This window comes from Panthera tigris, chromosome A1 (assembly GCF_018350195.1).
Source record: "Panthera tigris isolate Pti1 chromosome A1, P.tigris_Pti1_mat1.1, whole genome shotgun sequence".
NCBI lineage: Eukaryota > Metazoa > Chordata > Mammalia > Carnivora > Felidae > Panthera > Panthera tigris.
In genome coordinates this window covers 87199641-87222331 of record NC_056660.1, presented here as the reverse complement: position 1 = coordinate 87222331, position 22691 = coordinate 87199641, and the positions used below count along the sequence as shown (strand labels likewise).

Sequence of the window (22691 nt, the reverse complement as noted above, 5' to 3'; positions counted from 1 at the left end):
TCTGGTGGGCAGAGGTGGGTGGGTGGCTCAGCAAAGTGAGTGAGGGACACAGCGTCGCAGGTGGAGGAGGGTGCACTGTAGGCTGTGGAGACCCAACCTCCAGATGGGATGGGGCTGAGACCTGGGAGGGGGGCCTTGGTGCCCCAAGGATGGGGAGCAGGGGTTCGACATGCATTCATCACCAATGCTTGCTGTTTCTCCAGATGTGTACCAGCAGCTGGTGCCGCCCCGATTCCTGGAAAGATTCACCTCCAAGAAAGTGAAGAAAGGCTCCAGCATCACCTTTTCAGTGAAGGTGGAAGGTGGGGCCCTCCTACTGTCCTGCCCCTTGACAAGGACAGCCAAACCCAGGATCAGAACGGGCCCCGCCCCCTTCCTACCTAGGTCTCTTCCCTCAGGATCAGAGCGGGGCTTGCCCTCTCCCCACCTAGGACTCCTCCCCCAGGTTCAGAGCGGGGCCCTTCCCTCTTCCCACCTGACACTCCTCCCCCAGGCTCAGAGCGAGCCCCTCCCTCTTCCCACCTGGGACTCCTTCCTCCCCCAGGCTGAGCGGGGCCCCTCCCTCTTCCCACCTGGGACTCCTCCCCCAGGATCAGAGAGGGCCCTACCCTCTTCCTACCTAGGACTCCCCCCAAGGCCCTTCAGTCTTCCCATCTCCCCAAGTCTCCCTCACTGTTCCCTCCTGCCCACAGGGTGCCCGGCCCCAGCCGTGCACTGGCTGCGGGAGGAGGCTGAGCGAGGCGTGCTGTGGATTGGCCGTGACACGCCAGGCTACACGGTGGCCAGCTCTGCACAGCAGCACAGTCTGGTCCTGCTGGATGTGGGCAGACAGCACCAGGGCACATACACCTGCATCGCCAGCAACAGTGCTGGCCAGGCCCTCTGCTCCGCTAGCCTGCACATCTCTGGCCGTGAGTGGGCGTGGGTGACTGCGGGCAGCTGACCTTCACTGAGCCCCCGACCCAGAGCCCTCTCCTGTTGGCCCCCTGAACACAGAGCCCCATGGGCCAGCTCCCACCCCTGTCTTGTAGGCTCTGCATAGCTGGATGAGACCCTTCTAGAAACCCCCTGCCCCCCTGAGTGTTATTCTCCTGGGCCCCACTCCACCTTGGGGCTCCCAAGGGCGAGGGTCAAGGTTCCTGCTGGGGGGTAGACACCCTGGGTCGGGTCCCCGCCAGAATTGGCTCAGGGCTGTGGGGCGTCATCCTGAGGCTCACCCTGTTCTCCTGACAGTGCCCAAGGAGGCAGGGGCAGCAGAGGAGCATGCTGGGGTGAAGGAGGCCCTCATCTCCACCTTCCTGCAGGGGTGAGTAGGGGAAGCAGGTCAGCAGCAGCAGGCCTGGGAGTGGGGCGTTGCTGCCCTTGGGAGGGAACCCCATCCAGACTGCAGCCCAGCCTTGCCCCTCAAGGACTCTGTGGCTTGGGCCAGGCCCTGTCCCTCTCTGTGCCTCAGTGTCCCCACTGTAACACCAGGGCTTCGGCTGAAGCATTCCCTCAGGATGCCCCTCCCCTTTAGGACCCAAGCCGTCTCCACGCAGATGTCAGAACCTGCAGGTTTCACTGATCTTGCTGGGCAGAGGAAAGGTATGGGCTGATTGGGAGCAGGGAGCAGGGTGGGGGTCAATGCACCCAGTGCAGGGGTGAGGCATGGAGGAGGCTGCTCCAGGCCCACAGCTGCTCCAGAAATACCTGCTTGTCCTCTCTGGGCCAGGGCTTCCTGCCCTCTCCTGGGCCTGATTCTGAATGCTAGTTGGTGTCAAGGCCATTTCTGAGCCTTGCAGATCTGACCCTTGGCTCACAGCTCACGCCCAGCGGGCTGTGTGGATGCCTGGCCTGGACACAGGTGGCAGTGATGGCTAGGTGAAGGCAGTGCAGGAGGCAGGTGCTGGGCATGCCAGTATCCAGACCTGATCGGTCCTGGATTCTCCCCCGTCCCCAGCAGGGTCCTTCGGTTCATTTCCTGGCCACCTGCACAGGGCCTTCTGGCACCTTGGGGTATTTGTAACTTTTTAATGGAAAGCAGGGAGTCTGCACAGAAGTAGAGAAGGGAAGGCCATGTGCTCTGTGTGCTGGTTGCCCACCTTTGGGATCACTTCTCGGCTGACCCCCACTCATCCAGGCAGCCCTCGTTCACTCTTGACCCGACCCTGCAAAGCTTCCAGCAGTGATGGCCCCAAGTCTGTGCATTCCTCTGCACTGCTGACACTTGAGCCCAGGTCCAGGCCTGGAGAGCACAGGTCTGCAGGGCCTGCAGCTAGCTGAGCCAGCTTCTGGTCCCCAGGAGAGCCGATGGCGGTGGAGGCCCGTAGCCACTTGTCCTTGGCCGAGGTGGGCACAGAGGAGTTCCTGCAGAAGCTCACCTCCCAGATCACAGAGATAGTGTCGGCCAAGATCACGCAGGGTGAGGGCGCCGCTGGCTGTGGGGCAAGGGTAGGGGCAGTGACTGAATTCCCTTGTCCATGCACCCTGGGGACCCACGGGGAGGGGATATGGGCCAGGCCCTTCCTGGGCATCACATGCCCTATGCCCCCAGCCAAGCTGCAGGTGCCTGGAGGTGACAGCGATGAGGAATCTAAGACACCGTCTGCATCCCCCTGGCATGGCCGTTCCCGCCCCTCCTCCAGCGTCCAGGAGTCATCCTCAGAGTCGGAGGATGGGGACTCCCGTGGCGAGGTGCTCTGATGGGGCAGTGGGGGGCAGGCAGCGGGCAGGGCACCGGTGGGGGGAGGAGTGGGAGCATAATACTGCCACCTGGGATGGCCTGGACCCCTGGGCCCTCTGGGGTGGCCTCACTGCCACCCTGATGGGATTTCCATCAGCAGAGTTGGGTTGAGCTTGTCCTGGAACTTCTGGAACCTCAGGATGGCGTCTCCCCCAACGTGATGCCAGGCACTCCACAGCCTCAGGAGGCCCGGCTGGCTCCAGTCTGGGTTTTCCCCGCTCTGGGGTCTTTGTGGGGGCTGTGGGGGCCTTGGTAGGTCAGGCTGGCATCCCTCTGGTCTGACTCGGCATCATCCCCCCCAGATCTTCGACATCTATGTGGTCACGGCTGACTACCTGCCCCTGGGGGCCGAGCAGGATGCCATCTCACTGCGGGAGGGCCAGTATGTGGAAGTGCTGGACTCCGCCCACCCGCTGCGCTGGCTTGTGCGCACCAAGCCCACCAAGTCCAGCCCCTCACGGCAGGGCTGGGTGTCCCCTGCCTACCTGGACAGGCGGCTCAAGGTACCAGATGGCTGGGGTGGGGTCCTGGGATGGACCCCTGGATCCTCCCACAGGGCAGGGCTGGGCCAGAGACTGGACCACCTGCCACCGTCCCCCATTTTCTCACCAGCTGTCACCCGAGTGGGGGCCCACCGAGGCCCCCGAGTTCCCGGGGGAGGCCGTGTCTGAGGATGAATACAAGACAAGGCTAAGGTGAGGGTCCGGCAGGCAGGGGCAGGAGCGGCTTTGTGGCCTCCAGGTAGCCTTGGGGGTGCTGCCCACATTGCCGGGCTTGTTCTGAAGGTGGGTGGCGGTGGGCTGCATGGGAGGAGGAAGCTGCCTGCCCCCCTCAGGAGCTCCTGGGTCTCTCCTCACCCCATCCCCTCCCAGCTCCATCATCCAGGAGCTGCTGAGCTCTGAGCAGGCCTTTGTGGGCAAGCTGCAGTTCCTGCAAAGCCACCACATGCATTACCTGGACCACTGCCCCCATGTACCTGCGGCTGTGGCCTCCCAGAAGGCTGTCATCTTTCGAAACGTGCAGGACATCAGCCATTTCCACAGCAGGTGGGTGGGTAGGCAGGCCCCACGGCTGCTCCGGAGCCCCCAGGTGTGCACACAGACACGTGCACATGGGCCAGCCAGGCATGCACAAAGGTACAAGCACACGTGACAGTCACAAGTGCACAAAGACGAATGCATGCATATCAGTGATGCACCTGCACACATGCACACATGCTCACGCATGCCTGAGAGAACTTCACTGACTGGGTTTACCCACTGGCGCACCACACCCCTGTTTACAGGCACAGATGTCCCTAGGAACACAGGCATGTGTACCTGGCTCGCCCACAGAAGCGCCTGTAGTATCCTTGCCTGCTGCCAGCACCCATATGTGAGAACGCTCCAGAAACTTCTCCAAACACATGAGAGGCACGTCCCACGACATGCACTTCTGTGTACACAGATACAGGCGTGCATACCTGCATTCAGACGCACACTCTGACACGTGTGGGCATGCATGTGTACACGACACACACACGTCATGTGTGCAGATGTGGATGCCCTCACACACCGCACCTGCAGCCTCCCCAGCCCAGACCTGGGCAGCAACCTGTTTCTCCCCCAGCCTGAGGGCTCGCCATTCCCCTGACCACTGTCCCCTGTTCTGCAGCTTCCAGAGGGAGCTGCAGCAGTGTGACACGGATGACGATGTGGCCATGTGCTTCATCAAGAACCAGGCGGCCTTTGAGAAGTACCTGGAGTTCCTGGTAGGCCGCGTACAAGCCGAGTCTGCGGTGGTCAGCACAGCAGTGCAGGAGTTCTACAAGGTGCCCCCCCAGCCCGTGCCTCATAGTTTTCTGAGAAAAGCAGGGTCCCTGAAGCTCTGGGCTCAGCTTCAGAGGGTGACACCGCAGGGGGCAGGAGGAGGGTGTGAGGCCCACCGGAGGGAGGAGCAGTGCATGTGTATGCGCATGTGCATGTACCCCACGCCCCAGCCCTTCAGCTTTCCGCCCTGGTAACACTGGCCATCGGGAGTGCACATGTGTGTCCCCAACCCCGTGCTGCGGTTCCCACAGAAATACACGGAAGACGTGCTGTCAGCCTTAGACCCCTCGCAGCCACCACTGCCGCCCCTGCAGCACTTCCTAGAACAGCCTGTGGAGCGGGTCCAGCAGTACCAGGCCCTGCTCAAGGTACAGGCCGCCGCGTGGCCACCCTCCCTGGCCTTGGTGGGCGGTCGGGCAGACGGGCAGGCGGTGGGGCTCGGGCCTGACGCCTTCTCCCCCAGGAGCTGATCCGCAACAAGGCGAGAAACAGGCAGAACTGCGCGCTGTTGGAGCAGGCGTATGCCGTGGTGTCGGCCCTGCCGCAGCGCGCTGAGAACCAACTGCACGTGTCGCTCATGGAGAACTACCCGGGCACCCTGCAGGCCCTGGGCGAGCCCATCCGCCAGGTGCTGGGCGCGGTGGAGGGCCTGGCGGGGCCACGTGGGTGGGGGGAATGGGGCATGGTGGAGGACCTGGTGCGGGGCCATGTGGGTACGGGGTGTGGGGTGCTGTGGAGGGCCTGGGCAGGGCCATCGGGTGCGGGGTGTGGGGCACGGTGGAGGGCCTGACAGGGCCATGTGGGCGCCGGGTGCAGGGCAGGGTGGAGGGCTTGACGGGGCCACATGGGTGCGGGGTAGAGGACACGGTGGAGGGCCTGACGGAGCTATGTGGGTGCAGGGTGCTGGGTGCTGGGCACGGTGGAGGGCCTGGGCGGGGCCACGTGGGCGCCACGTACCGAGCTGAGAGCTGAATGCTCCCCAGGGCCACTTCATCGTGTGGGAGGGGGCGCCGGGCGCACGGATGCCCTGGAAGGGCCACCATCGGCATGTCTTCCTGTTCCGCCACCACCTGGTGGTCTGCAAGCCGAGACGGGATTCCCACACTGACACCTTCAGCTATGTCTTCCGGAACATGATGAAGGTTTGCGGGTGCCCATGGAGCCCGAGTGGGGCAGAGGGGGGTGCCGGCTGGGCAGGGGGTGTGGAGTCCTGCTTCCAGACGATCAGCCTGCATCCTGCCTCCCCCCACAGCTGAGCAGCATCGACCTGAATGACCAGGTGGAGGGTGACGACCGCGCCTTCGAGGTTTGGCACGAGCGAGAGGACTCTGTGCGCAAGTATCTGCTGCAGGCGCGGACGGTCATCACCAAGAATTCCTGGGTGAAGGAGATCTGCGGCATCCAGCAGCGCCTGGCCCTGCCTGTGTGGCGTGAGTGTCCTGGCCATGGCAGTGCTGCCAGATTGGGAGCCTGAGCCTGACCTGAGTACAGGAAGCCTCGGGGTTCACACAGCCCCCCACCCCAGCACAAGACAGGCACCCAGACTGTTAGGGACGTGAAGGACCTGGTAACCCCAGGTGGGCTTCCCCACCTAGGACAGGAGAGAGGATCCCCTTTCTCCACGGTTCTTTGTTACCCACCCAGCTTGCCTCACTCACCCTGACTCCCATCAGACCCAGGTCCTGGATGGAAGGTCGCAGGGGGTGGTGTCCATAACAATCTCACTCTTTGACCTTGAGGCTTCTGGCTGTGCCAGGGACGCACCAAGGACTTGGGGGGGGGGGCTATCCCACCCACCAAGAGCTCAAAGCCTGTGTGTGTTGTGTGTGTGTGTGTGTGTGTGTGTGTGCACGCGTGCACCTAGAACCCCCAGATTTCGAAGAGGAGCTGGCAGACTGCACAGCCGAGCTGGGTGAGACTGTCAAGCTGGCCTGCCGTGTGACAGGCACACCCAAGCCCATCGTCAGCTGGTACAAAGGTAGGCCCCTGGGGCCCAAGGGATGTTGATCCTGCACCAGGAAGAGGCGCTGGGAGGGAATCCATCCCGGGCAGGGGCTGGGGAATGAGGGGCAGCCTGCTGGGGGGCTGGGCACAATCACCGCCAGCCTGGGTGGGTGCGTGGGTGGACGAGGTGGGACAGAGGCAGAGGGCATGCACCCATGATCCCGACACAGTGATCCTACCCACCCCAAACTCACTCCTTAGCTCTCCGAGGGCTCACACCCTGTCCCAGACGCCAGGCCCTGCCAAGGGGTGCTGGTCGTCTAGGGGAAGAGACAGATGGCAAACCAGGAGACAAACATGTGGCATGAAGGCAACACGGCCAGCTAGAGAAATAAGGCAGAGGGGGCAGCTGGCAGGCCTCCCTGGTGAACATTCAGGAGCTCTGGGTGGGCAACCAGGAGGCCAGGAGCAGGGAGAGGGCACTGAGGCTGGCTCTGTGGTCAGGGTCCCCAGGAATAACCCCACTTCTGGCATCAGCTGCACTTTGGGGGTCTCTGGGAGCACCTCCACTTCTGACACTGGCTGTATTCTGGGGGTCCATGGGACCACCCCCACTTCTGACACCAGATGCAGCTTGGGGGTCCCATGACCACTCCCACTTCTGGCACAAGCTGTAGTCTGGGGTCTCTGGAACCACCCCCACTCTGGCATCAGCTGCAGCTTGGGGGTCCCCGGGGACCACCCCCACTTCTGGCATCAGCTTCACTTTGGGGGTCCCCATGACCACCCCCACTTCTGACACTGGCTGTATTCTGGGGGTCCCCAGGGACCACCCCCACTTCTGGCATCAGCTGCACATTGGGGGTCCCCATGACCATCCCCACTTCTGACACCGGCTGTATTCTGGGGGTCCCCGGGACCAGCCCCACTTCTGGCATCAAATTCACTTTGGGGGGGTCACGACCAGCTTTGGATTCAATGAATCACCTGAAGGACTCACAGAACTCAGCAGAACATTCCGCTCAGGGTGTGCTTTATTGCAGGAAAGGGAAAAGCAACATGGGGAAGGGTCCCAGGGTCCCCCCACCCAGTGGTCATGCAGATTGCATGTTGCTCCCACATGCATGCGTGGCAGCACTCAGTCTGGCCCTTTGGGGACATCCCTCTGAGCCTTGTGGCTTGTGGCCTTGTGTCCAGGGCCTCTGTTCGGGGTCACTCATGCAGGCACAGGTGTCCTGTCACGGCCCCTGCAGAGGTCAAGCTAATGACATGTGACCTTAAGCCCCAGCCCTAAACCACAGTGTAGTACAGCCATCTGACATGGTCCAAGGCCCCCAGGTAAACTGAGACACTCTCACTGTGGGTCACTTGGGCTGGCAGGCAGGTCTCCAAGTCCTCAGTTCAGTCTGAATAACCAAGTCCAGTCCCAGTTTTGGGGAGCTGTCCCAGGGGCAGGCCCTTGGGTTGAGCACCCAGGGGCACTGGTTTGTCCTTCATGGCTGAGGATGGGGCTAGAGCGAATACTGGTGGTGGTGCTGGGACACAAGAGGGGCCTTCCCCGTGTCCTGCAGTCAGAGCCACAGGCTGAAGCTGGGGGACACAGGGACTGGTTCCCGTCAGCAGTTTGGGAGAGCGGCCCCAGGGTCGTCTTCTGGAGGGAGGCCCCACAGCCACCTTGTCCTGGGGTCTGAGGAGGTTCATCCCCAGCTGCCTCCCCTGCACAGAACCTGGGAGGGTACCTGTCCGTCCCGCTGTCCCCTCATGGCCAGACCTTTGACCTGTGAGGACGGGTTCATACCCTCCATCCTGGGAGGGACAGAGTGGTTCATACAGTTTCCTGGAAGCAAGAACGAACCCCTGGGGCCACCTGTTTTGGTCAGGCTGCCTCCAAGAGGGTGTGCTGGCCGGGGCCCACATCCAAGGGGAAAGGGGGACGTGCCACCCAGGAGTGGACAGTGAGTGCTCTGGAGGGGATAACTTGGCTGGGGATAGCTGTGTCCAATGACCAGACTGCCTCCCCAAGGGGTGGATGGAGGAGGTGGGGGCAGCCAGATGGTCAGCCCGTGTTGACACATGCTGTCACAATACACGCAGCGCACACAGTCATGTGGTAGGGACAGAGCTTCTGTGACCCAAAGCAGCGTCATGGCAGGAAACCCCACCGGTAGCTGACGGAGACACTGATTTGCCAGGATGGGGAGTCCGCCCCCAGCCTGGCCTCTGAGCGGTGTCCCATGCAAGAACTTTACCTCGTTCACCACCCCAAGGAGGGGTCTTCAACTGACCGGTCTGTAGCCTCTCAGGCTGTGTCTTTTGCAACAGCTCAAGGCTGGTGGGCACATAGCAGCCTTCACTGGGAAGAGCATCGCCAGTGGAGCCACACAGTTGGCTCTGAGCTCTGCCCATGGAACTGGGACCCGGCTCCCCACCATGTGGCCTGGACCGCTGCTGCGCTCACTGCATAGCCTGGGTCTCCCCTGAGCTGGATGATGGGGCGGGGGAGGGGGAATTGGAGGGAAGGTCCCCTAAGAGGTTCTGTCCCAGTACATGAGTCTGTAGGTGGGGGTCCCCTTTGTAGGCGTCGAAGAGGTAAAGGTTGGTTATTGCAATGGAGGAACTCAGCATGGGGAGACTTCTGACTTGCCAGCCAGCAGAACGGCAGAATGTCATGGGTGGACACTTCCCATGTTAGGAGCAGGCAGAGAGGAGCAAGTGCTGACCCACCCACAGGGGCCACATGTCCAGAATGGAGGGCCCCGGACACGAATCAGAGACCTCGCCTCAAGAATGCGGAGAGGTCCTGGTGCCTGAGTGCCTGAGGGTGGAAGAGCAGGATCCATTGCTCTGCACGGGGGATCCCCTTACAGCCGGCCTGTCTACACCTACTGGAGCCATAGGAGCAGTTGCCTTTGACCAGCCACCTGCTCCCTCTGGTGGCTGCTGCCACCTCTGCGCCTGGCGAGTACACACTGGAATGTCCCCTCCCCACATTCCCTCTGGCCCGGGAACTGCATACCGCAAACATCGGGTCCAGAGGTAGAAGTTGCAGCCACAGAACTCTGACTTGGCCTCAAGGTGACATTCAGGTCCCGTGAGTGGATGCAGGTGCTGTGAAAATCCTACCTCTCCCTGCCTGGGGTCTCTGGGCACAGGGGACCAAGGCTCACCTGTCAGGTCAGGGTGGAGGAGCAGGAAGACACAACACACTTCCGCAGCTCAGTAATGTCCCGCGTTTGGGGCTCACCCAAAACTCCGTCTGGAGCGGCGTCTCTGCGAATACTGTTTTGGCTTCGGGGATGTTGACTTAGCAGCCACGTCACATCACCGCCCGAGGCTCTGTGCCCCTTGGTTGGCTGGGGACCCCCTGCAAGGTGGTGACCTTGCTGATGGGGCTCCTTCTGGCCCAGAGCAGCAGTCACATCCCCCAGCCTTTCTCAGGGCCACCTGTCAGAATGCTCCTATAGCCCTCCACTCACCTCCGCCTCCTCTAGCCTGTCACAACATTATGGATGCCATGCAGGTTCCACCAGCCCACAGGACGGGCATCAAAGGCTCCCTGTGGGGACATGGCTCCTCTGCTGTCATCCGAAGGAGTCCTTCACAAACTTCCGGTGCCTGGCCTCCCAGCCCAGGTGCTGGCCCTCCTGCCTTCTGCCCATCCAGACTTGGTGACTGCACCCAGCATGGGCTCTCGTGTTTGTTAGGAAGCCAGTCAACGTCAGGCGTCAGGAGGGAGCGTGTCAGCCAAAGCACCACCCAGAGATCTGCTTTTGACCCTGCTTCTCGGTGCCCAGACTGCAGCCTCCGGCCCCACGGCTCTTCCTCCACAGGCCACGGCGGCGGGGGGGGGCGGGGCAGGGAAGGGGCAGGGGGTGGTTTCCTGCCCAGTGGACCTCGTGCTGTCTGCCACCGACTCCACAGACCTGTCATGGGTCCTGTTACCTGGCCCAGCGGGGCCTTCTGTTTATCTTCCTCCTCCTCTCGCTTCTGGAACACCTCGTCCCTGACCGTGTCCCTTCTTGTCACCGAAGCATGAAGGGTCTGGAGTGTTTCCCCGCTTGGAAACCACGAGGCCAGCCAGATACAGATAGAAAACAAGGCCTTCTGGCTGGAGCCACATATGCCAGTCCCCACGTTTGGGGGCCAGATGTTAGCTGCAGGAAGTGGGTTGCCCCCTCAGGGGAGAAACCTCAGGTTCTAGGAGACGCTGGACTTCTATGGGGCTGCTAGCAGGCCTGCCTGTGTCCTCTTCCCCAAAGTGACTGGGTCACTTGACGTGGCTTAAAAACAGTTGGCACGGGTTCCTCTGAGTTAGGGGTCACGATGCTGCTTATGAACTATTTAAACAGCTTCATTCGGCACATACAAGGTCCCCTGTGAAGTTTTAGGTATTTGTGGAGGACACAGTTCCTTGCGGGGAAAGATGCACCTCTCCTGGCCTCCACGCAGGGGAGAATCGCATGATGGCTGGAGACGTTCAGTTGGGTAGTGATGAGGGACATGGGCAGTGTCTGAGCGTGTCTGTTGGGTGGGGTCCCGGGGAGTAACGGAATCAATGGGCAGATGAGTGAAGGTCTGCGTGCCAGAATGGGACATCATCTGTTGGGGCCAGGCCCCTCTGCCCGGCCCCTACCTCCAGCTAGGAGCCTACTTTGCAAGGCTGCACAGGGGACATGGAGGTCTGGGGAAGGAAATGGCACTCTGGATCAGCTTGGCCAGCCAGGCTCCCCACCAGGGGTCCATGCTCCAGAAGTGCTCCTCCATCGCTGCCCCATGACTGCAACCCCCCAGGCAGGCCAGCCTCCTGTCCCCAGCAGGGTCCCCTCCGTGACAGCCCTGCCTTCCTTTCCAGACGGGAAGCCAGTGGAAGTGGACCCTCACCACATCCTCATCGAGGACCCCGATGGCTCATGTGCCCTCATTCTGGACAACCTGACTGGCGTGGACTCCGGCCAGTACATGTGCTTCGCGGCCAGTGCTGCTGGCAATGCCAGCACCCTAGGCAAGATACTGGTGCAAGGTGAGCCTTGGGAGGGAGGCTGGGGTGTGGGGCATCTGGACCCTGCTCTACCTTGGGGACTCAATGGGGGGCACAGGCCTGCGGGTGGGGCTGATGGTGGCCATGTGGATTCCGACCACATCTGGGGAACTCACTGGTGGAGTAGGGTCCCTCTCCATCATGGTGTCTCTCTCTATATCTCTTCCCCTTCCACCACTCGGTGGCCCCACAGTACCCCCACGGTTTGTGAAAAAGGTCCGGGCAGTGCCCTTTGTGGAGGGAGAGGACGTTCAGGTCACCTGTACCATCGAAGGTGCCCCACACCCCCAGATCAGGTAGGCCAGGCAGCGTGGGGGCTGGGACAGGGTCTGCTGGACGCTGGCAAAGTGTGGGTGGGCTCCATGTGCAAGCCCAGACTGCAGGGCGGGGGAGAGAGGAGGGTGTCAAGCTGGGGAGGCTGGGGTGGCTCTGCCTCACACTGTAGGGTTGGCCATAGGTGGTACAAGGATGGGGCCCTGCTGACACCCAGCGGCAAATACCGAACCCTGAACGAGCCCCGCAGTGGCCTGCTGGTGTTGGAGATCTTGGCGGCCAACAAGGAGGACCTGGGCCACTATGAGTGCGAGGTGACATGGGCAGACATAAGGGCAGCTGAGGGGACTAGCTTGGGGCCTCCCATCACCCAGTGTCCCTGATGAGGGAGGGACCCCGGCTCCCCATCACCCAGTGTCCCTGAACCATGATGAGGGAGGGACCACAACCCCCTATCACCCAGTGTCCCTGATGAGGGAGGGACCCCGACCCACCATCACCCAGTGTCCCTAAACCATGATGAGGGCAGAATCCTAGTCCCCCATCACCCAGTGCCCCTGATGAGTGAGGGATCCTGGTCCCCCATCACCCAGTGTCCCTGATGAGGGAGGGACCCCAACCAACCATCACCCAGTGTCCCTGAACCATGATGAGGACAGAACCCTAGCCCCCCATTACCCAGTGCCCCTGATGATGGAGCGATCCCTGGCCCACGATCACCCAGTATCCCCAGTGAAGGAGGGGATCTCTGGCCCACCATCCAGTGTCCATGACAGGGGACAGGGACCCAGATGGGAACCCTGGGTGGCATCCTCTTTTCTCCCAAAGCCACTTGCCCACCTGCAGGGCCGGGGGTGGTCTGTGGATGGTGTGTGCAGGCTGTGGCTCTTCCTGGCTACCAGCCCCCTCTGTGTGGCTGCTGTTGGTAGCCTAGGTGGGGCCTGGCCCCTATGGGGGTTCCTGTGGGAACACACAGACCTGAGCCAGCTCTGGACCCATACTGTCTGATTCAGTCACTACTGGCCACATGCAATTTGAATTGAAATCAATAAGTTACCTGTAGGTAAAGATTCAGTTCCATGCAAGTGCTTGGGCCCATATGGCCACCACACTGAAGTGTGTAGACAGTGTCCCCAGTGCCTAGGAAACCCTGGGCAATGCTGGGTCTGTGTGGGAACCCTTACTTTGGTGATAGGCTCTATGCCTCTGGGACACAGCCAGGGAGGGCCCCCACTACAAACAACCTGCATGGTCCCCAGGGAGCCACAGGCTCTAAGCAGGCTCCTGCCATCTGCCCTGCAGTTGGTGAACCGGCTGGGCTCTGCGAGGGGCGGGGCAGAGCTGTGCATGCAGAGCCCAGCTGTGCGAGCCCGGGAACAACGTCGCAGAGAGCAGCTTGCAGCTGTGGAAGGTGAGTGCTGTGGGGCTGGGCTTTTCCCACCAGCTTTTCCAATCAAGGTGTGCTTCTTGGAGGAGGGACAGTGAGAGCCAAGGAGGGGTCTGGCTGGGAGAGGAGGGGATGCAGAGGCCGTGGAGCTAGGGCTGGGTCCCAGCGCCCTACTGGGGCAGCATGAAGTGAGCCATGAGCCCAGAGCTTCAGCAAGGCTGAAGGGCTGCCCTGGGGGTGGCATCTTCCTCACCATCTCTGGGACAGTAATGAGTGCGTAGAAAGGTCCTATCTGGGCCAGGCAGGCTGCTGGACAGTAGCCAGCCAGGCCTCGTGATAGGTGGCAGCAACATTAGGTAGGACAGCTTTGCCGTGTGCAGAGCACAGGGCTGCCGGGTCTCAGCTTGGCTCCCAGGAGAGGGAGTGGTGTTGGGGTTGGGTTGTTCATGGGAAAAACAGAATGTCGTGGCTCTGCCTCCCTAACCTGGCCGGGGGTGGCCCCTGGGGTCCTGAGATGTGTCTCACTAGGGGGAGATGTGCTTTGGGGTGGGAGGTGAAGGGTGGGTGGCAGGGCACCTCACGCCTCCACTCATGCCTGGGTCCAAGATCCCAGCTGGGCCCAGCCCAAGAATGGCTGGGATGGGGAGGGTGGCAACTGGAATCTGTTCTGGGCCTGCTCAGTCCCAGAGAGCAGCCTGATGGGGCAGGGTGCAGCCCCAGGGACAGCTTCTCCCAGTGCAAGTATCCCCACCTATAAGGTGGTAAGTCTTCTGTTCCTGGAGGCATACAAGCAGAGGCTTGACTAATACCTGGTGGGGCTTCAGCTCCCACAGTAGGAAGGGCTGGAATACATGTCCTCCCAGCTTCTGAATGTTGGCTTCTGTGATGCCTTGGGCTACTGGATCCAGTCCTTCCTAGGGCCCCATGCCTGGGCGCCTCTGTCTATCTAGACCCTCCTACAGTCAGCCTACTTGGCACCTGACCTTTGGCCTCACAGCCTTTGAGACCCTCCACAGACATCACAGAGAGGGCAGGGGTCCTTGTTCCTGCCCCCAAGAGGATCCTGTGATGTCTGCAGGCACCTGCACTTCCTGCAGTGTAGCATCTTATGTAGGGGAGGTGCTGCATAGGGACTTCAGTGCTCCCTCTCAGGCTGGCAACAAGCATGTCCTACAGAGGCATTCACTTCATTGTCATGATGGGTCACTTTCTGTCAACGTCCGACGGCTGTGGATTCTGGAAGAGGGGCAGCCTCCTGGTGCCTCACATCCAAGAAGGCGGGTTCTCACAGACCCAGGATTGGAGCCCAGCGCCTACTGCTTCCTAACCCTATCCTGCTGCTTCATCTTTAACCTGGTGGCTCTATGGCCAGCACGGCCCTGGCCAGCCTTGTGGGGTGGGTGCTGCCCCCTCGCTTGTGGAACCGCACTGGGCCAGGAGCCTTGCTTCGCACGGCTGCACCTCTCCAATAGCTGCCAGTACTCACTGGAGCTTAGGGCCCATCAGGTGGCTGGCCAGTTCAGGAACAAAAGCACCAGGCAGCCAAAACATGTCCTGACTACCACCCCATAGAGCAGCAGGAGGGGACCCCAGTCATGGGGGGCGGGGCGAGGAGAGGAGTTCTGCACACAGGGTCCGGTCTTCAGGTGGCAAACAGGCTGGCTCTCTCTGGCCCCAACTTAATCCTCACACACAGGGCATGTTGGTGCATCCCATTCTCTCTCCCAGGGGGCTTCCCTCTCCAGGAGGCAGCTAGCACAAACACGCACATGTACATACATACATGCATGTGTGCATGCACATGCTTGTGTGCACACATATACACAAATAAATGAGGCTCCCAAGGGCCATACGGATACAACTGGTACATTTAATTCATGTGCATCCAATTGGAGACAAGTTTAAAATACTCTTGGTCATCTAAAAGGAAAATCCTTTTTCTATATGGCACTGTAGCAAAGCCTGAAATCCCACACACGAAGCCAGGGTGCTGTGTGCCCCAGGCCATGCCACTTGACTTTTTTGAGCATCCCACTCAGCTTTGTCCCTAGAATGGCAAAAGGGACTGTTGAGACCTAAGGGTACTGGTAGCCGCTGACTGCCTGCTGTCCAGCAGGGTGTGGTTGGGAGGGGGCATCTCTGTGGCAAACCTGGCCCTTCACAGAAGTTGCAGAGGAAGAGACCTTGAGACAGGTTGGAATAGGTGCTGCTTGGTCCCAGATGAGTCCTATCCTGTCTCTGGGACTCTGATCCTCCATCTGCTGGCTCCAGAGGGGTAGAAAGGTAGGGTAATCAAGGCAGTTGAATTTGTAGGTAGCTTCTATGAGGAGACCTAAGTTTCTTTACTCACTTGGAGCTCAGGACCCTGTCCAGGCATTTCTGGTTGCTCCTGATGGGATTTTCATGGCCTCACGCTACAAAGCTCATATGTGCCACCTCCCTGGAGAGATGCCTTTGTTCTTTAGGAATTTTTATAAAACAGGCACCAGCCATCCCAGTCGCAGTTTGATTCCCATGAGCCATTCCTTTCCCCACTCCTAGCCTTCAGTTTTTGTCTGAGCAGTGGGACCTTAGGTTTGACAAACTCACAGGGCTCCCTGGGCACATGAGCTGAAGAAAGAGCTTGAATTTTATGTGGACTGCCTAGGTGGGGCCCCTACTCTTCCTACGGTCCCTGAAAGACCCTCATTTCCTCATGTTAGACACATTTGATGTTCTACTTCCTTATCCCCCAGACACTCAAATAAGGCTCTGTCATCTCCATTTCAAAGATGACAACTGAGGCTTCAAGCTGAGACAGATAGGCCAGGCAGGGCTTGGATCCAGTGCTCCTAAGCCGAGCAGGTTACTACACGGCCATGCCATTCAAACAGCTCAGCTCCAGAGCGCTGCCTGATCTGTAACCCTGGCTATTCCAACTGTTTTCTTTGTAGTCACTGAGCAGGAGACTAAAGTCCCCAAGAAAACCATCATCATGTAAGTGCAGGCGTGTTCCTAACTTTCCTTCTGACTGCAGTGCCCCCTGCATGCCCACTAACCCACCTGGACCTTGCCTGTGTGGCCCGGCCACCTGCTTGTCTGACTACCATATGGCTTTTGCTCACCACGCAGACTGCCAGCACTTTGCAGAAGCTCCAGAGGGGACCCACATTCCCCTGGGGTCTTGACTACCTTCACACTTCACAGCTCTCTCTTACAGGGCCTCCATGGCTCCATTGTTTCCGCTGGGTAGACTTACTCTGTATACTTCACAGCAGCACACCCAGCTTGGACCCAGAATCACACCAGTTAGTTTGGAGCCGGGACTGAGAGCTGTTTCCCACAGTGGGCCAGAGGCAGAATTCTACTCAAAACCCTAGAATCTAGGACATTTCTGTCCAACAGAGCTTTCTGTGATGTTGGAAGTATTCTCTATGTTGCACACTACAAGAGCATCCACTAGCCATATGTGGCTGCCAAGTATTTCAAATGTGTCAAGTGTAACTGAAGAACTGAATGCTAGATTTTAGTTATTCTCATTAACTTGCATTTAATTAAAATAGTGTAACCCTAGTGGGCAGCACAGCTCTAGGTCCCTTACATGTCTCCAAGCCCAACCCTAGCATTAGGGAGATGGGGAAACTCACGTTCAGGGAAGAGGCTTGCTCAGGGTGTCTCATGATTGGAAGCCAATGGATAACCATTTCCCCGGTGCCACGCCCGCCATCCCTTTCTTTGGTGCCTTCAAGGCTGGGGTTGTTGCTACTTAAATTACACAAGAGGTTTGGAGCTGAGTGAAACCACAGAAGACAGAATTGGTTTTGACCTGGATGATCGGGGAGGACTTCCACTAGAGGGTGTGTGCAGGTGGAGACTGTGGAAAAGCTTGCAAAAGCCAGGAGGCAAGAAAAACTGGTCTAAGACCAGATGGCTGGGAAACTCTGGTTGGTCCCCATGGACCTATGACTTCCTCAAGGGGCCTGAAGTTGTCCAAGTTATGGAGAATCTTATCATCAGACATTTGGTCAGATCCTGGGTTAACCCTTCCTCGACTTCCTCCCTCCTCCTCCTCCCTCCTCCCCCAAGGCACGTTGCTGCCCCACAATACATGGGGTAGTAGTAAGTACCCCATCCCTGGAGCTATGCGACTGTGTCTGAGCTTTATACAGATTAACTCTACATTTCATCCATGAAAGGAGCATCTCTATTATTTACATCTTATGGATGGCTCCTGCTCTCTGAGGGCTCACTGGGGTAACCCACATGATATAAAGCATAAGGCACTGGTGGGATGGACAAGGAAGGCCATATGGCTATGTCCCTGCATACCTTCCCATTAACTGCACAAAAAGCACTGGGATCTCCGAAGTGAGATGGTCATAAATGGAGGAGAGACTAGCACACAGAGACATTGTAAACCAGTCTCAGTGCGGGGTTTTGAGGCACCTTGTAATGTGGCATGGCCCTCCCCTGATGCCTCAACTCTTGTTTTGAGATATGCACACTAGAGTTTGAGGTTAGCCAGATGGGGCTTTGTGCTTTGTTTCCTTGGTTCTCTGTAGGTTCCAGAGGTTGGGCTCAAGCACATGTGTAGGAGTTTGTGCAGTGTCACCACTTGCTTGTGAGGACACTAACCCTATCACTCATGTGGCCCCTGCATGTGCTGATGGTGCGGGCACTGAGCAAGGCTGCAGGTCTCTGTGCACATTTCCTCTTGGCCCTCTCCCCGCAGAGAGGAGACCATCACCACCGTGGTGAAGAGCCCCCGTGGCCGGCGCCGGTCCCCCAACAAGTCCCCTTCCCGCTCGCCTTCTCGCCGCACTGCCAGCCCACCCAGGCCAGGCCAGTTGGCCCCCGAGGTGCTCTACTCACTGGGGGCCAGCCAGCCTCGAAAGCCTGAGGTGGAACCAGGCTGGAGGCCCACTGTGCCCACGCTGTACGTGACGGAGCCTGAGTCCCACACGCCGGCCCTGCCCCAGGGCACGAGGCCCCAACCCAAGTGGGTAGAGGTCGAGGAGACTATTGAAGTCCAGGTGAAGAAGACGGGCTCCAGGGGTGCATCTCCTGCCAGAGAGGCACCCGACAGCTCCACAGGGCTCCTCTTCACGATGTCAGGTGGGACACCCACAGGAGACCCCAATGCAAACAATTCCAACAACAAGTTACTGGCTCAGGAGCCCCAGGCCCAGGGCAGAACCATAGTCAGTGCTGGAGAGCCTCTCACCTTCTGCATGGACGCTGGGCCAGAGGAGACCCCTGAACCTTTCCCTCCCCAAGCAGCTGAAGAAGAGGCTCCCCTGGAGGAGATGGAGGAAGGAGGTGCCCTCCTGATAGAGGAGCCTCAGGGCACCAACAGCCTTTGGAGCCGTGACCCCAAGGTCCTCACACACGACGGCCGAGTGCTGACTCTGGCTGACCTGGAGGATTACGTGCCCCGGGAGGGGGAGACCTTCGGCTGTCATGGCCCAGTGCCCAGCACTTCTGATGACCCACCCTGCGAGGTCTCTGTGCTTCAGAGAGAGATCAGTGAGCCCACTGTGGGGCGGCCTGTCCTGCTCAATGTGGGGCGTCCCCTGGGCCCACGAGGCCCATCCAGCTTTTTCAGTCACCGGGAAGTGTCTCCGTCAGGGCCTCAAGTCCTTGGCTCCAGTGGAGTCTCCTTCTGTGTGCAGGAGTTGCAGGCTGGGGGTGCTACCTCCTGGAAGCCATCCTTCTGCACCCAGGTCCAGCGGTCTGCAGACAGTGGCCAGAGCAGTTTCAAAACAGAGGTTTCCACCCAGACAGTCAGCTTTGGGACAGTGGGTGAGACGGTCACTCTGCACATCCACCCAGATGGGGACAAGGCCCCCAGCCCCTCCCAGGGTTGAGGCCATAAGTGTCAGGGGCTTGGCTGTCAGGCACCCTGATGCAGCCAGTGTGGCTGTGTGGAGGAAGCCAGTGCCCCATGGATATGTGTGCTCTGATCCTCCCCTCCACTCTCCAAGAACTCAGGGCTGGAGCCTGCCTGCCCCTTCTACCCCAGGCACTTGCTACCTCACAAGGCCTGGTCTGGCTGAGGACACTGCATACAGATCTGGAGTCTCAGAAAGTACAGAAGCCTCTGAAGAGTACAGGCTGGAGAGACTCATGGACTGCAGCTCTGGGCTCAGGGCTCTAGACATAAGTCAGGGACACTGTATCTGTCTGGCCATGTTCACAAGGCCGGGATGTCAGGTTTGTCCTGTCTGCTCCGGGCTAGGGTCCTGGTCTTCCTCTCAGGTGGGGGCTCCCCAGCCGCATCTTCACCATGAACATTTGTCTTGGCCTCTGGGAGGCCTGTGCGGGGCACAGCCTTGCAGGCCCTCCTGAGCCTTTCTGCAGGGTGGACCAGGGTCTGTGCATGGGTAGTGGCCCATCAGATGGCCCCGATGATGATAATAAACTGGTTCCCTGCACTGTGTCTTCTCTGCTTTCTTGCTTCTCTGCCTGGTGGCTCCGGCGACTTGTTGGGGAGGGCCTTCTATGCCTGGCCCTGGGGACCACCAGTAGCAGCCCTTGGTGGGCACCTGACACCAGCCTGTGGGTTCAGGCCCATCCTAGGCTCCCTGGGTGGAGGCGTGACAGCTTGCCGGTGTAGCTTGCTCACACAGGCTGTGTGGCTGGTGACAGGTGCTACCTTGTGACAAGACTAGTGGTCATTCCCAGCCCTCTGGAGGCTGAGCAGCCCTCCCTACCATCTGTGCCTGGGGAGTTGTTGGTGAGATGGGCACAGAGGCTGTGATGTGTTCGGGGTCTGTTGACCTCCTTGGACTGGGGAAGGATGAGACGCGTGTCCCAGTGCCGTTGAGGGCACACAGACAGCAGACTGACAGTCGCTTCTCCAGCTTGGAGGGTCTGAGGATACAGAAGATGAACAAGAGAAAAAGTCTGGGGTGAGGGGAGAGCTCCAGGCGGGGGGACCTGCTGGGAATGGAGTGGTAGGCATCCCTGGGCATGTGTGAGGCTGTGGTGTGACCATAGGAAGAATGGCCCCCAGGTGGGGGAGGAAAATGTACCAGGAGCTAGAGGCAGGGAGCCAACAAGGGTACAGTGGCCTCAGTGGGGCTAGGCTGCAAGTGGAGGGGAGGCCGCTGCCATGCATGGCTGGCCTGGGAGGGCAGGAAGGACCCCTTGGCCCCTGACAGCATCAGGCTGTTCCCAGGCTTCCCTAGAGTGTGGGGCTGGGTTCCCTTGGGCCTGGGTGGCCCAGTACCCTGGGGTCTGGAGTGGACCATGGTGTGGAGGCCAGTCCCAGGGTGAAGGTATGGGATGAACTGAGACTGAGGGGCAGGACCAAGACAGAGGCCAGGTGTCCAGACCCACCTGTGCCCAGAGGAGCCCCCGTTTTCAAAAGTCCTGGGCTCACTGCCTTGAGTGTGTGGTGGGTCAGATTGGTGGGAAGGGCAGCTTGGAGTCAGCTCACTGGGGCAGCCTCTGAGGACTGGGACAAGGTTTCTGGAGCCCTCTTCTTGGGCCTAGGCCATGCCTCACCCCTACACGCTGACCCGCCTCTCCCACAGATGCTGCCGCCCCTCCCCCAGTTGCCCTGGAGCCAGCAGACAAGGAGATCACGTCTGTTCCAAGGACACTGGTGTGCCCCGAGGCTCCAGGACCCTCCACAGGGGACCACGCTGGCCCCATCCCTGGCCCTGGGGGGCCACCCAAACTCCAGGAGGCTGGCCCCAAACTCCTAGGCACGGAGGTTGCAGATGCATCTGGTGAGGCCCAGTGGCCTCAGGCTGACCACAAAGTGCCACCTGCTCTCAGGGTCCCCCCTGTGCTGGCTTCAACCTTGGCCACCCCAGGTATCCATCCTATTCAGGTGAATGGGAAGAGCCCTGGGGACCCTGACATCCCAATGGCCCCATGCACTGGGGGACCTGGACAAGGCCCACTTTAGCTCAGCCTCAGGCTCCCCAACTGTGAAGCTATAGGCAGGGGGTGGGTGCTGGGAGGTTCTTCCCACCCTGAGTACATCTGTCCTGGAAGCCAGAGGCTTTGGTGGTTAGCCCTGGGCACAGAGCCTGAGTGCCCTGTGCTTCTGGGTAGGTGAGAAGGAGGGGGGGGAGGAGAGGGGGAAGAGGAGGAGTGGGAGGAGGGAGGAGAAGAAAAAGGAGGGAGGAGGAGGTGAGGGAGGAGATGGAGAGGAGGAGGAGGAGGGAGGGGGAAGAAGAAGAGAGAGGAGGAAGAAGAGAGAAGAGAGAGGAGGAGATGGAGGAGGGAGGAAGGGGGAGGAGGAGGGAGGAAGAGAGAGGAGGGGAGGGAGGAGGAGAGGGAGGAGAAGGAGGAAGAAAGGAGGAGGAGGGAGAGGGAGGAGGAAGGAGAGGTAGACCCCCTCACCACCACCCTGGCCTGATGAGACCCCCCCCCCCCAAGGGATGTTGCCTTGGGGCCCCTCCCCCCCAGAAGCTGCTGCACCTGGCTGTCAGAATAGCCCTTGTCTGGGTAGCTGGGACCCTGTCGTGTGGCTGATGGCCCAGGCCAGAAGCTAGGACAGGAGGGTGCATTGGCTTCTGGGCTCTGCAGGGAGGTCAGGACCCCTGGGTTTGGAGGAGGGTAGTCTCTGTTCTTACCCACAGGGGCCCTGCACTCCCACAGTCCCTCCTCCGCCTTGTGCTCCCACCCTCTGGGCCTGCAGGATGACATGGGGACACATAGTGAGGGGGCAGTCCCAGCTCCATCCCAAGCTCCCTCTCACTAAGCCCCTGTCTCCTACCAGCTGAGCCTCAGAAGGTGCCAGAGCCTCTCCCCCAGGAGGGCCAGGAGCAGGACTTGGGGGCCCATGCTGAGGCCCAGGGACGCACAGTGCCCATCCGGTAACCTGCTTGGCGTGCTGGGTGGGGGCAGTTCATGAGGGGACATCCCAGGGTCAGGGCACAGAGGAGAGACTGCTCTCAGGGTGAGGGGTGGAGCCCTCACCTCACCCGGGGCTGGGTCCCCTCTTTGTGCATCCCATCTCTAAAAGTCTGCTGTAGTGCGGTGGGGGGGGGAGGCAGAGCCGCCCACACTCCAGGGGTGTAGGAGAAGAGCAGACACTCATCCAGCTCCATGACCACAGGATGGAGGGTACAGCCTGGCCGGGAGCAGGAGCAGTGGACCTATGGGACATCCACAGCCAGGTGTTCATGGAGACCACGCATCGGACATACGTGTACCAGGCCAGCGACACGGGTGCCACAAGTAGGCGGGGGCTTAGTGGGTCATGTCTGTGTGTGCCCCCAGTGCCCTGGACCAGGGGAGGGACACTCATGCAGAGGAACCTGCAGAGCCACCTGGCCTGTCCCAGCCTTGCTGGGGCGGGGCAGGGGTGGGGAGCTCTCTGCCCGTGTCCCCCCAGGGAGAGGTGAGGGCTGTCACCTGGGAGGGTTGAGGGGCTGAAGGTAGTGAACTGTTTGCTGGGGGCCACCTTCTCCAGCAGGCGTCAACATGCTCTGCACGCCCTGCCCTTGGACAGCTAGGAGAGACAGAGGCTCGTGGGAAGGAGGCACTTCCTGACCATCAGGGGCCTGGGCAGAGTCAGGA

General features: G+C 60.1%; 1 protein-coding gene across 1 annotated transcript in view; it reads left to right on the top strand.

Moving 5' to 3' along the window:
* The window catches only part of OBSCN (obscurin, cytoskeletal calmodulin and titin-interacting RhoGEF), a 161950-nt gene that overhangs the window by 127242 nt on the left and 12017 nt on the right, over window positions 1–22691 (top strand). Inside the window, exons 72-94 of the mRNA XM_042981271.1 lie at window positions 204–302; window positions 693–911; window positions 1234–1306; window positions 1517–1584; window positions 2282–2401; window positions 2534–2673; window positions 3025–3225; window positions 3335–3417; window positions 3595–3768; window positions 4376–4532; window positions 4782–4898; window positions 4994–5158; window positions 5514–5672; window positions 5783–5960; window positions 6395–6508; window positions 11327–11494; window positions 11706–11808; window positions 11970–12099; window positions 13088–13196; window positions 17525–17527; window positions 20711–20974; window positions 21889–21985; window positions 22228–22349. Coding sequence (XP_042837205.1) covers window positions 204–302; window positions 693–911; window positions 1234–1306; window positions 1517–1584; window positions 2282–2401; window positions 2534–2673; window positions 3025–3225; window positions 3335–3417; window positions 3595–3768; window positions 4376–4532; window positions 4782–4898; window positions 4994–5158; window positions 5514–5672; window positions 5783–5960; window positions 6395–6508; window positions 11327–11494; window positions 11706–11808; window positions 11970–12099; window positions 13088–13196; window positions 17525–17527; window positions 20711–20974; window positions 21889–21985; window positions 22228–22349 — 3063 coding nt within the window. The remainder of the gene's footprint in view (window positions 1–203; window positions 303–692; window positions 912–1233; window positions 1307–1516; window positions 1585–2281; window positions 2402–2533; window positions 2674–3024; window positions 3226–3334; window positions 3418–3594; window positions 3769–4375; window positions 4533–4781; window positions 4899–4993; window positions 5159–5513; window positions 5673–5782; window positions 5961–6394; window positions 6509–11326; window positions 11495–11705; window positions 11809–11969; window positions 12100–13087; window positions 13197–17524; window positions 17528–20710; window positions 20975–21888; window positions 21986–22227; window positions 22350–22691) is intronic.